The 13,853-nt window shown below is 54.3% G+C and overlaps 1 protein-coding gene across 8 annotated transcripts in view; it reads left to right on the top strand.

The window, feature by feature from the left end:
- Positions 1-13,853, top strand: part of TTC7B (tetratricopeptide repeat domain 7B) — a 226,892-nt gene that overhangs the window by 188,946 nt on the left and 24,093 nt on the right. For 6 of the 8 annotated variants that reach the window (XM_034642624.1, XM_034642623.1, XM_034642620.1 and 3 more), the window contains one exon: positions 5,731-5,933. In XM_034642624.1, coding sequence (XP_034498515.1) covers positions 5,731-5,933 — 203 coding nt within the window. Of the gene's footprint in view, positions 1-5,730; positions 5,934-13,853 lie in introns of those variants that run through there. The other 2 variants (XR_004620268.1, XM_034642627.1) reach the window with 2 other exon arrangements.

Here is a 13,853-nt window from a genome sequence, read left to right as displayed (position 1 = left end):
ATAACATTCTGAGATGCTTTAGAAAATGATTTCAGAAAGCCCTCTGCACGAGGCATGATGCAGGGGAAAGGCAGAGCAGACCCGACTGGGCTGTCCAGGAGCACGGCCTCCAGCAGGGAAGCTGGCACACACACAGGTCACGCAGGACAGGGTGGACAGGGGTGAGTGCTTCCCCGAGAGCATACAGGCCAGTGGAAGGACGGTAGTGTGAGCGATGAATTCCCTGGGGGGTGGGGGCAGGGGCAAGGGAAGGCACCTTCAGGGGCACGTGTGCTGGGCCCTAGAGCGAGGAGTGTGGGTCTTCACGGACGGCCATTCAGGGGAGGCATTTGGGGCAGAAGAAACAGAACAAACAGGTGTGGAGGAAGACCGGGAACTGAACGGAGCCGGGGGTGGGGGTGGGGGGTGGCAGGGCCCTAATTTTGAATGCTAAACAAAATCTTCTGGGTTCCATTCTCCTGCAGTAGGGAACCATTGGAGGTTTGCAAGCAGAGAGGGGGATTTTATTTCCAACATTTTTCACAGCAACGGAATGACAAGGACAACCCAAGGGATTCCAAAGAGGACAGTCAGAGCTTAGTGTGAGCTGGCAGAAAGGTAGAGAGTGTCCCTGCCCCCCGGGCAGCCCCAGTAACCAGCACAGAATCTAATCTGTTCCCGTGACCTTGACCTCTCCAGAGTGACCGCTCGGAGCCCACCCTGCTGCACCCAAGTGCGTTCCTGTGGGGGCCGATGCGCTCTAAGTTCCCAGAGCCAGCCTCATTCCGTCTTGTTCTCTCTTTGGTACGGGCTGTTACCTCTCTTCATAAGCTCACAAGGCCCTTTGTTCGTTTATTTTTCTAACTTGAATTTGGCCTTTGGTGAAGGGTCAGGGAAACTGTTTGCTTCTCTGGCCCTCGACTTTCTTCATGGGCCTGTGCCACGGAAATGGCCCCCCTCTGGCCCTCACCAAGCGCGTCATCTACAGCCCGGGCTTGAGCACCTGCTAGCAGCCAGAGCCCGTGCTGAGGAAGGCAGAGATGCCTGTGGCTGGGAGTTGCTCACAATTTAGAGGGAGAAAACAATGCTGGTCAGATTCTGGAAGCTTTAGGGAAGTGTGAACAATGCTCGTTAGCTCCTGAGTTCTGGAAAGTGGAGCTCAAACTGCCAGCTCAGTGACTAGGGTGGTTGAATCAGAGAACGTGGCTTGGCTTCTGGCCTCAGATTCCCCAGCACATCGTAGCTGAGGTAAATTTGCCCGTCCCAGACTGCTGGCCTCCCGTTGCCGAGGCAGAGTGATGTGCCTGCAAGAGCAAGCCAGCAATGCAGGTGTCTAAGAGACAAGGAAAGGGACAGAGAGGGCTCTGAAGGGCCACCGTCAGCAAGCCCAAGCCCCTCTCCCAAATGGAGCCATCAGGTGCGACCTGGGGGCAGGCTGGAGAGAGGCCAAGGGCATGGCTGTAGCAGATGAGCCCCCGATAGAGACAAGAAGCCAAGGTTAGAGGGTCCCCTAGCAAAGGTGATGTGGTCGGGGGTTGACAGAGCTTGCAGAAGGTGCGCGGGAACACAGGCAGCAGCTGCAGCCCTATGGGATCAGGGATGGACGCTCTGGGAAAGTGTTGGGCCTTGGTTGGGCTCTGGACCCCCAGGAAGGAGGGCTTCCCACGCAGCATAAGCTCAGAGTAAATACCGCCACGGACTCGTTGCATTCTAGGGGGACAGCTGGGTATTTCAGGGATGCTGGAAGGCCTCTATAATCCTTCCCTCTTCCTCCCCAACTGTACCCCCAGATGATTTGACTGATGTCAGAAATCCTACCACTTTTAAGGTTTTATTCCTGGAGCCTAAGACTCTGTGCCCCAGGAAGATGTGATTTCCTCATAAAGGGGAAGCGACTATTCTAAGCATTGTCTCAAAGGAGCCATGGTAAAATGGAAGGCTGGCCCTGCACCCCCAAATATACCCATCAGCCCAAAGAGCGGCAGGCTCTGCCAAGTGATTTTACCCCCCTGCACCTTGGGTCCTCCCTGCAATCTTGAAGGCGGTAGGGCCCCACTAAGTGCCCTCCTCACCATTTTCAGCTGCCTCTGGGCTCAGGCTTCCACCACCTCGGTCGATCCTTAGCCCCTGTCCTGGGAGAGCTGCGGGCCAGCGTCGGGCCCCAGCTGACAGGTGAACAGGCCCAGAGAAGTTGCCTGCCTTGCTCAAGGCGACACACACGGCCCGGGTGCAGGAACCCAACCTTCCATGCTCTCATGACACTGGCTTACAAACTGGGTACCCTAGAGCCCTGGGGTGCCCCAGAGGCCGGGACGCAGGGCCAAACCGAGAGGGAGGCAATCTGCCACTATTTAGATGCCTTTTGAAGAAGAGGCTCCACTGGGGAAGATGATTTGAAAATCACCGCCTCACATGGTGCCGTGTCCGTCCCTTTGAGCTGCAGCGGCCAGGCCACGCACCTGCCCCCCGGGTCAGGAGCACAGCTCTACCCGCAATACGCGTCTCCTCCTGTAACTCGTGCGCCTCTGACCACACGTCCTTGGAGGCCTGGATTCTTTCTCCCACCTGCATGATCGTGACTCAGCCGCATCTCTGTCTTCCGATCGATTCCTCAGGAGGGAAGCAATAGCGTCAGACTCGTGGCTGGTGCTGAGACACGTGGTCCTGCGGAGGACCCCTCCCAGAACAGGGCTGACGGGCGCATTGTCGTGCCAGTGTTTAAGTCCCCCACCACCTTGATTCTTATTATGAAAGTTCTAGAAACATTCGGTACCCACTCCCAAGTTGGTCCTTTTTCCATAGTGATTTGGACGGCAGAGGCCCAGTGGGTCACCCACCCCGCCAGCTCTAGGCCCTGGGGACCTTAGAAATGTCCGTAAGCCCACCCTCAAAACGGGGGCAAGTCAGGAGCCACGTGTACAGTGGGAGGAACGTTCTGTGCAGCTCTCCCGAGTCACTGGCACGCTCAGGTAACCTAAAACCACAGCGGGCACGCAGCCGGCTGGCCAGGGAGGGGAGGGAGCGGTCTGATGGAATCAGACAGCCCCATGGTGCTGTCAGTGTTTGTCTCCCAGGAGAGGCAGGCTTCTGCTGGGGCCTGAACCAAAGGACAGATACATGTTGTCCCTGTTCCTGTGGAGTCCCCGTGTGTCATAAGTGCGTAGGGAATGCCTGGTGAGCTGGACTGCCACAGGACAGGAGGCAGACGCCGAGCCAGCATTGCTGCCGTCGGGGCTCAGCTGGATTTGAGCTGCCTGATTCCATGTCTGGGGGGCCTGGGGGCTCCCCTCCGCAGGTCGCTGGGCCCGCCCATCATCTCCATGCGAAGCTGGATCCCCCTGTCGAGGAGGGGATCCAGGGGCTGGAAGAAGAGACGGGAGGTGCGGGACCTGCATTCTCCAGGGCTCTCTCCTAGCCTGAGGAATCTGTCGTTGGGGCACATGATCACCAGGAAAGAGAGGGTGCTTCAGGAGAGGGGCCATCCAGGAGGGTTGAGGTCAAGAAGTCCGCAGCATTAATGCACCACAAGTGTGTGATACACACCTACCCTTCTCCTGCCTCAGGAGTCAGAGCTGCTGGTGGGCAGATAGAAAGCTTGCTGCCCAGGAGTGGACCCCAGACCCCCTCACGAAAACACACGTAGGGCCACGGCCATCGGAGAGTGCAAAGGCCGGGCTCCCCTCTGAGGGGAAGCGTGGGTCGGAGATGGCTGCCATGGATGACGGCTACGGAGCAGGCCTAGAGGGAGGCTGGGGCGTCATGGCCCCACTGGAAGAGGCGGGAGACTGAGAGCCCATGTGGAAACTGCGCTGGCTCACCAGCACCGAGCCTGGGGGGTCAGGGAGCAGGAGAGATACAGGTTGTAAGGGCAATGGAGCCAGTCTCCACCGAGGGCTCCGAATGCCAGGCAAAGGGATCTGGATGTTATTTGGGGGCAGGGGACCCACCGTTCACAGGCCTCCAGCCAGGCTCTGCCTCCAGCCGGCCCTGGGACCTGGGACAAGCTGTTCAGCCTCCCTGTACCTTTCCTGATCTGTGCAGTGGTTCTGTGCACCTGGGTACCAGGGGATCATGTGCAGGTGAAAGAAACGAGAGCACTTCCTGCCGCAAAGCACGTGTTTCATGAACATGAGATACTGTTACCGTTACCGTTATCATTCATTTACTCACTCTTTCGTTCGTTCATTCATTCAGCAACAGTTTCCGGAGCTCTGACTGCCAGGCCCTGTTCTCATCCCTGGGAACACAGCAGTGAGCCGCACACACACAGTCCTGGCACTCGTGTGGCGTATGGCTTGCGTTCCAGGGGGGCCCACAGCCAGCACGGGAGACAAACGAGATCAACCTGGTGGTTGGAATTAGGGAGGACGAGAAAGCAGAGAACAGAAGAGGCTCGTGCTGTGTACGTAGGGAACAGCACTTTAAGTAGGATGGTCAGGCAAGGCCGAAGGGCGTGAGGGGGGCCTTAAGGAAAGGGCGCTTTTCTGCAAGCGGAGGAAGAGCTCTGCCTCAGGAGAGTGGCTGCAGCGGCTGTGGGGGACAGAGGGGCCCGAGGAGGCCCTGCCCTCATCAAGGCACTTCCAAAGCAGCCTCCAGGAGACAGTTCGGAGGTGCATAAGGAAAAGAGTAAAACGTTTCTATTTCTTTTGTATTGTGTTGTCCTACCGTTTCTATTTTGGCCTGCATTATATTATATGTAATGTATTACTATGCGTGGAACTTGGAGGTGCACGTGCAAACGTGTCTTGCTGCCAGAGGTGGAGGGCCAGGTCCAGGCAGGAACCGATGAGCCGGGGGCTTGCGCTGGATGTAGGAGAAGGGGTCGGTGGGCCCAGAGCACAGCAGCCCCCTGAGGAGGACTCCAGGCAGTAGCCTTGACAGATACGGCCAGGGAAAGAGGAGAGGGGTCTGATGTCCTTGAAGACGCAGGCCCACCGCTGGGAAGGTGGCGGTGCCGGGACCACAGGCCCTCAGGAGAAGAGGGCACTTGAGCGTGTCCAAGAGACAGACGGGGGGCACTCGAACATCCCTCCTCTTCGGGAGGCAGAGGCTGCCACATGACTCGGAACTCCACGGGAGAGAGTGGAGGCCTGTGAGTGGGGGAAAGGTCATTTTCCTGCTTTTTGGAAAGCGACAGCTTGGTTTTCAAAGGGCTGTGTCAGTGTTATGCGGTTCATGGTCTCCAGGACATGGAAACTCTCCCTGGCTGGAGGGCAGCGTGTGATGGAGCTGCCATTTTGTCTCCTGCCTGTCAACAGGGAAGCTGCGGCCTGTTCCCTGTGTACACTTTCTGGCTTCAGGAGAGCAGGCTGGGGGCCGAGCTGGTGCCCTTGAAGGGCTGCGTGCCTCTGGCTTACTTGTTCTTCAGCTCATCCCAGCCCTTTCTTTAAGGTTGTCAGAGCTGAGGGCAGGTCCCCGGATACCAAGGTGGGCCCTGAGTGTGGGTGTCCTCAGAGGGGGGCAGGGCCAAGCAGGCCTCCCTCCCCTCCGGTGGATGGTGACAGGTGTACCCTCCGAGACCCCATAGCAGGAGTGACTGTGTAACAGTGGGTGGGTAGGACCGTCAGCCTGCAGCTGTTTCCACTCAGGCTGGGGGATTGGCTGGCTCTGGGCTCCACGTATTCCAGATGGGCCCCTGCCAGGCTCCCATGGGGGGGCTGTAAATGTCTCCAACCAGAATCACAGCCGTTCGCAGGGCCTCTGAAGGGTGGTGAACCAGGAAAGCATCTGCCTTCTTCTCTCTCCCCACAGCTGAGGTCTACATTGGCATCGGGAAGCCTGCAGAAGCCACAGCGTGTACTCAGGAAGCTGCCAACCTCTTCCCGATGTCCCACAACGTCCTGTACATGCGCGGCCAGGTTGCTGAGCTCCGGGGAAACCTCGATGAAGCCCGGCGGTGGTATGAAGAAGCCTTATCCATCAGTCCCACCCACGTGAAGAGCATGCAGCGACTGGTGAGTCTCGGAGCCAGGCTGGGACCCCACTCCTGGATTGCGGCCCCCCTTGGACGCAGCAGGGGGTGGAGCTCGTGACCCGTAAACCCTCTTCTGGTTCGAAGGCCCATGCACTTGGCCTGCCAGGCTGTCGCGTTGCACGGGGCCAGCAGCGCCATTCCCATGTGGTTTACGCAGGTGATGCCCTTGGGAGTTGGCAGTGCTCAGCCTCGCAGCCCTACCCAGTGGTCCTGTTCTGCGCAAGGGGCGGGTGGGAGTCACGGGTCCCCTGGGCACTGCCATGGTCGCCTTGGTCCCTGTGCTGCTTGTGGCAGCCACCTCGGGGGGTGTCCACACCCTGGAGAGTCTCCAGCTTATCTCTGAGGCTGTCGGCTAGTAGGGGCATCTTAGAGGATGTAAGTCACCTAGTTTCCACTCTGCGTATGGGGGTGGTGGCTCCCCAGAAATGCACCTGCACCCCTCGCAGATGCCCAGGCCAGAAGCCTGGGGCTGCCCTGCTGCTCCCCTCCCTGCGTTGCCTGGAGTTGGCTGTCCCTCCGCCCCGGTTTTGGTTAGGTGGGAGAGCAGACCTATCACCTGCAGTGTTCTCGTCGTGGCTCTGACGTGTTAGGCACATGTATTGAGCACAGCTGCCCCACAAAGCCGGCGCTCTTCTTGTGAGAGTCTGAAGTGAAACTCAGAAGTTACCAGAGTCCGAGTTGCTGGTGAAAAGCCACGCTGCGTCCCTGCACCCGCGTGCCAGGCTGAGGTGCGGGATTCACGCTTTGCTCTCAGTGGTAGCGTATCTCTGACTTAATGAACCACAGGAAGAGGGAGCCTTAGAGTGAAGCTGAGGTGGCCTTCATGTCCGCAGCCCTTGGGAGCCTGGTGTCCGTATCTCAGGGGTTAGTGTGCGATACGAAGAGTGAGCACTGGACAGGGAGTCTGGGAAGAGACCCTGCACCATCAGTCCCTCGCTCTTTAGCCTTGGGGAAAAGACCCTAAGCTGTCTGCACTCAGTTTCCTTTCTGTAAAATGAAAACAAGCAGCCAGGGGGGCTGTGAGTCTCACCCAGCGCTAGGAGGGTACAGTTTTGTATCTAAGAAGTAAAATGTTCTCAGGATTCCCAAAGCCTTCGTCCTCTTGCCATTTCTCATAGTAATAGTGCGAAATGGTCAAGGGGCTCAACAGTCTCAAAAATAACCAACTACTGGTTTTCAGTTTTAAAAATAAATCAAACCTTATAATTACAGCTACTTGATTTTTTTCACCTTCCCTTTATGAGCATTTTGTAGCTCAGTATAGCTTTATAAATAATTTTACATATTATCCAAACATTAGTCTGTTTGATTAAAAATATTACGTGGCTTTTAATTTTTGTTTCTCTATCGTAAGAGGGATTTGTAAAGAGCTTTTCTGATCTCTGTGCTTTTGCTAGAGCATCGCAGAAGAGGTATAAACGCCGTGTACCCAGCCTTTTTATTGAAAAGAAGCAGCGTGTTTCCACCTCGGGGCCTATGAATTATTCAGACGAGTATTTCTTGTTCGTCCCCAAGGGGAACACATGAGACAAAAGATCAAATAGGAAAATAGCACTGGGAAAGTTTCCTGTTTCACCTTGGGAGCTTTTTGAGACACCCGAGCTCCCCAACAAATGGCAGATGCTTTCCTTTCAAATGGAGTAACCCTGGCCAGGATAGCTGGTGAGCGGGGCCCAGGTGAGGCCTCGCCTCGCCTGCCGGGTCAGGGGCAACGGCTGAGCCTTGCCTGGCTCAGAGGTATTCTCGCCAGTAGAAAATAGTCATCATAAACCCTTAAGACTTTTCTCGGTGCCTCCTGATATATTCAGAAGCTGTCCAGACTGGAGGCAGTTGAGACCAGCAGGCCTACAAATTTCGAAGAGTTTAGACCCTTGGAATCTAATACTGCCTAGTGACTGTGATTGGGGTGACTCCCAAAGGGTGGCTTGGATGGCCCCTTCTTGGTGATCTTGTAAATGACACCGCTGGCCTGTGTTCCCCGGACTGTCCCCCACATGGTATCTGTGGAGGGAAGGCCCTCAGAGCCCCCAGGCCCCCAGCCCTGACACATCACAGCCCTCTCTTTCCTGCCTCCATCGCCAGGCTGTGCAGGAAAGCTGTGTTTCTATGGCTTGGGGCCTAAGAAGGGAAGAAGGTGGCCTTTGCAATATACTCTAGAAACTAAGGGTGAGGCTCCAGGACAGAAAAGGTGTGAGATTCAGATCCCAGCTCTGTCACTTACTGGCTTTGGGACCATGGGCAAGTCACCCTCTTGGTGTCTCAGTGTCTTCAGTTGAATGAATGGGGATAATATTAGCACCAGACACAAATTAAAGCACGGAACTGAAATTTCTTATCAAGGCACAAAAGGTCCTGCTTCTGCCCTCACAGAGACCAGACTGGTTTTGCAGGCCCCTAGGTTGAGGGACAGGGGTCAGCAGAGAAATCAGAAGGCTTTTACCTGGCGGAGGCCCAGGGAAGAGCCAGGGGCACAAGACTTCTGTGGTGGAGGGGGGTGGAAACGGCTCAGCCGTGAAGATCACCAGGCCCTCAGGGTGAGGAGTGTGCAGGCGAGGGGCTGGGCCAGGCCAGAGCGAGGCTCAGAAGTTCCAAGTTAGAAGGAGTTTGAAGAACAGGAGTGCTGGAGACTACCTGAGAACCAACCAAGGGGGTTCCCGGGGAAGGAACCCATTGCAGGCCGACTGTGGGTTGTAGAAAAAAACAGACAACGGGAAAGTGTGTCTGCACCCGCGGTATTGCTCCTTGGGGAGGAAGGAGAGGGGGTGGAGGGACAGGAGGAGGGAGCTGTTTTGGAGGAAGGAAGCCGTGTCCTATGCAGGTGGAGCCCAGGCGGCAGATGGTGATGGCAGAGAACTGACCATGGGCAGGAGCTTGGCTTGTTCCATGAAGAACAATGATTCCTTAACTTCTAGGGGTTGTTAGTGGCAGCGTGCGCCAGATCGCCTAACCCAGCTTGGAGGAGAGATACGATTTAAGCAGAAATGCAAGCACATTAATATTGCTAAAAAAGCAATAACGACTTGGAGGCAGATGGTATTCATTAAAGTTAATAGAAGGTCAAACTTGACAAAAGAAACGTAAATTACACCCCAGTGAAAATGAACACTTTTCTAATAGTTTTAGCCTTCGTCTGTGTGTTTAAATTCACAAATAGAGAGAAGAGAGAGCAGAAATAATGTGTTTAATATTAATAATGAATTAACACAAGACAAGGGAGGCAGGGAGCTGAGTGTGGGCAGATATTAAGGGAGCAGTGAGCTGAAGGGATAAGGAATTACAAAGTAATGTTGTTGACAAGGGGAGGAATTCGGAGAGTGATCAGACTTTTTCCAGAGAATCTAAAGGCATATTTTCATATCATTTTTGCATAAGTGCATACATTTATATACATTTGCATGCCATGTTTCATTCCCAGTACCCCAAATGAATTAATGAAACACAGAGCAACCTTTTCCACACCAATTGTCCTGTGATCTGGAGTAAGAGGAGAGGAGGAAACGGGGCTGCTGGTGGCCTGGGGGCAGAGGAACAGCCTCCCTGGGCAGTGCTGTCCAGGCCAAGGACAGGCACAGAGATTCAGGGTAGCCAAGGACAGAATTACCAGGATAGGGACAGGCTTTGCAAACAGGGACATCTGCTTAACATCTGATAACATCAGCCTGGGTTCTTGGGGACAATGTGCAAGATTGGAGGTTGAGAGAGGAGCAAGAACTTTCAGGAGAGGAATGAGCATGGCAGGGAGCCAAGAAGGCAGTGTGGAGAGGAGCTGATAAGGTGAGGAGGGAGAAATAAATTTATCCTAGACTATATTAGTGGGAAACTCAGGCCTTCCTCCAGACCACTTGATAGCGTGAGAAAAGGTCTGGAGCAGAGGCAGGTGGTGGGGTTCGTCCAGGGCTTCCCAGAGAGAAGGGGGCAGAGCTCTGAAGAGGGCTGTGAGCTGGAGAGGGGCTAGGCCCAGGGGAGCAGGGGACAGCTGGGGGGCAACAGAGGCGCTCGTGAGCCAGAGCCCGCACCTCCGCAGGGGGGCAGGAGGAGAGCTGGCATGTCACCCTGAGGGGTCAGCCTTCCCCTAGAGCAAGTCTGGTATGACAGAGACACTGACATTCCAGAGCTGTTGCTCAGAGAGGAGAAAACGTAGGTTAAAAGCACTTAGGGGCCATCCTCTTGAATGTTGACATTCCCAAGACAAGGTCTAGAAAGGGACAGAAGCCAGCAGTCATTGAGAGGAGGATAACCAGAAGACTGGGGATGGTGTGAAGTTCTACCACCTTTGCCGGACGAAGTCAGGTAAGAGACCATTGGTGGAGCTCCCCAAAGAAAGGGGAAGATGGCTGAGAAGAGAGGCGGTTGGAGGCAATGAGTTAGGCCAGGCGCTCCGCCCAAGGAGTGTGGCTGAGGCCTGAGGCCTGTCTTCTATGGAAGAATCTAAGACATGAAACACCCCCCTGCCAAGGTCAGTCAAGATGGCTTCTGGTGGTTTCACACACAAGCTGCCTTTGAGGGTTTTCTCCACGGCCTTATGTTTTCCGAAACATCAGAAATCTGGAGTGACAGTAAGGACGTTAGAAGCGGTGTTGGGCTTCTGTTCCATGGGAGTACGTTAGTGGGCAAGACTGGCAGAACGGCTGAGCTGTGGGAAAAGTGCATTTTATGAAGAAGTGGCACAGGTGCGTCACATGGATGGCGGGTTTGGAAGGAGGACAGCCAGTGCGCAGTGCAGTGGGACGTGGGGACGTGTCTTGCGGACTGTCACTACATTTTAAGTTGCCTTAACCGCTCTAAAGTTTGGTATTCATCACAACGAGGCTGGCTAACGACTTTGCTCAGAAAAGAAGGCTCGTCTAAAGTTCGAAGGGGGTCTGGGCGTCAGTGCTCCCTTTCAGCTGTCTTCAAGCTTACATGCTTGTTGACTGTGGGAAAAGACTTCATCCCGTTATGCAGGACGAGCTGGCAGGATGGCAGAGCAGGTTTGAATCCAGGGAAAGAGGTGAGCTCCGGCTAGCCGCCGGCAGCTTGCACCGCGAAATGATGGAACCTGGGCGTTTTTCTCTCGCCCGTCTTTTCAAGTGTCCATCTGTTGCATGAGCTTTGGGGGGGACCTTGCTCGTGTCTCACATTTTATTAGTTGGAAGCATGTTTTTGGATAGATGCAGTATGCAAGTGATGAACTTGCAGGGTTACCCTGTGTCTGTGTACCATCCATCGGCCTGGCCAGGTGGCACTGGGGTCGAGGGCAGCTCGGGGCTCAGACACACCAGACAGGGTTTCACATGGGCATGGCTCCGGTTTTCCCTTGACAAACCCCGTCTTGAAGAGTGGCCCTTGATCCCTTCTGTGACTCTGGGGAAGACAATGAATCGGATGAAACAGAATCGAGACACCCTGCCCCTTTCAAACACTCATCATTGGAAATGGATCGCTTTCATCTGAAGTATCCATTTTCTTCCTCTACTTAGAATGATTGGCAGGAACAAAACCTTGCCATGGTCAAGTGAGAAGGCTCTTTTATCTATGAATTGCATTTTATTTACTTCTTGGGTTTAAAAAAAAGATTTTAAAATTAAGAAGAACAGTTTTTTTTCTTTGAAGAAAGACTTAATGAAATATTTAGATGTCCTCCCTTCCCTACACATCTGTGTGCTGGTTGATAGAACATCTTAAGTGCACACAACTTAATTTCCCTAATATCCTTACTCATTATGACTGGGATTCAAACTAGCAGTGCAAAAGTAAAAGTAGTGCGTTCTGTGGGGTGATTACGACTTTGTTCCGTATTCTACCTTCTCTCCCTTCTTATAATGGTACACACTACATTTGAGCCCCTTAGTAGCTCAAGGCCCTTTCGAGAACTATTAATATTTGGCATGAATATAGCCTCTACAAAGAAATGTAAAACTTATCTGCCAGACCTGATGTGTGTGTTCTCACGGTAGGCGCTAAGGTGGACGATTTCTTTTTCACCGTTGGGGAGCCTGCTCTCAGTGGCCCATCCCAGGCTACATCGCAACTTAGGAGCAGAACCAGGGCTGGGCGATACTAAGATTGGACGTTTGTGGAGTCACTGAAGTGTCTGCAGCTTGAGAGATAGCTCAGAGCTGGGGTTACGAGCCTGGCGCTGGAGCCAGCCTGCCTGGGTTCGAATCCCAGCTTTGTCACGTACTAACAGTATGGCCTGAGAGAAGTTCCTTAATCCATCCATATTTCCAATTCCGTCAGCCTTCCATTCTGTCAGCCCTTAAGCAGGGAGGACCATAGTGCCCCCCCATGGTGTTATTGTGTGGTTAAATGAGTTAATACAGGGGCGCCTGGGTGGCCCAGTGGGTGAAGCATCTGCCTTCGGCGCAGGTCATGATCTCAGGGTCCTGGGACAGAGCCCCACGTCAGGCTCCTTGCTCAATGGGGAGTCTGCTTCTCCCTCTCCCTCTGCCTCTGCCTCTGTGTGCTCTCTTTCAAAGTCTTTTAAAAAGTGAGTTAATACAGGCTGCATAGCTCTCTGTAAACACCAGCTGTGAGCATTACTATCATTCTTTATAATTTGGCTTGCACCTATGGTAGGAGCCCCTCTGTATCTACTTGATGGGGGGGGGCGTCTCCTTTCCAAAAGATCTGCCTATGGGAGAACCAAATTTCAGCAGCTGGAGGAGCCGAAGTAAGAATATATCATGGCACATGGTTGGCCAAAACTGTGTGTTTTTGCCTTTAGGTATTACTTTCTGTTTCTCTGAAACCTGTAACCCAGCGTATTAACGTTGAAAGGAATAGGAAGGGGGATGTGACTTGTCAGGCAGAGATGGGAAGCATCTCTCCTGGCTGGGCTCAGGGGACCAGGCCAGGGCTGCCGGCAGCTGGGCGCGCTCCTGGGCCGTGGCAGGGTGGGGGTCGGGGGTTGGGGGGGAGAAGGCCCGGGACCTGGACAGAGGGGTTGGGCAGGCTCCGTAGATTGACCTGGGCAGCAGAGCCTGCCATGGAGCCTGATTCAAGTGTCACCTCTGAGAGGCCTTTCTTGACCCTTACTTCCCCACCCCTGCAGAGGGGCCCTCAGCCCCTTGACTTCCTCCCTTGAAGCACCTGTTGAAACAACATAGCGTTCTTTCTTCACGAATCTGTAGCTCCTTGGGGGAGGCTCCATGCCTGAGGTGGCACAGTGGCAGGTGTAGACCAGGGGTGGTGGGTAGATGAGGTGGGGCAGGGAGAGAGGAAGAACAAGTTCAAGAGCCAACGTGACCTTGACAGATGTCATTATTCCCCTTTTACAAACGAGGCCCCCCCAAAGCACTCGGTGCTTTCCCTTGAGTAGATCGTGAGCAAATATCATTGGAACGTGCTGTTTTTAAATAGTCAGGTTAACTATTTTTTTGTTCAGAGGCCTCTGGGTGTTTGTTGGCTTGGCTTTGGCACACTCCCTTCCCACCATGAGTACAGGAAATGACATTGAGGGGGGACTGGAGCTCATGGTTTCACATGAGACCATGGAGGCCAAGTCAGCTAATTAATGGAACCTTCCAGTGCAATGGGATCTGAGTGTATTACAGGCCAAATCTCAAAGGGATGCATCGCGCTGTAAGGTGAGGCTCCTGCCAGGGTGCCTGGCACAGCCGGGTCCCCAGGCTGACCTGCAGCACCTGTTCCGGCAGCTGCATATGGCAGAAGGTCAGGGGGCAGCCCTGGGACCCTGGGTGGGAGCAGTGGCCACCCCACTCAAGTTCAGACGCTCCGCCCTGTTGTTCCCAAGCACATTCTTCTTTGCTGGCCCCTGCAGCCCATCTGCAGATTACGGGGGTCACCATCCTTAGACCAGAGACTGCTGTGGAACGGCGTGTAGACAGCCATGCCAGAGTCCACCGTGGTCTCTCTGGGCCCATGTGTGTTCCCTGGTGTCTGCTCTGTCTCTCTCCGC

Source organism: Ailuropoda melanoleuca, chromosome 14, assembly GCF_002007445.2.
Source record: "Ailuropoda melanoleuca isolate Jingjing chromosome 14, ASM200744v2, whole genome shotgun sequence".
Taxonomy (NCBI): Eukaryota; Metazoa; Chordata; class Mammalia; order Carnivora; family Ursidae; genus Ailuropoda; species Ailuropoda melanoleuca.
The sequence above is the reverse complement of the archived record's forward strand: the minus strand, read 5'-3'. Positions and strand labels throughout refer to the sequence as shown.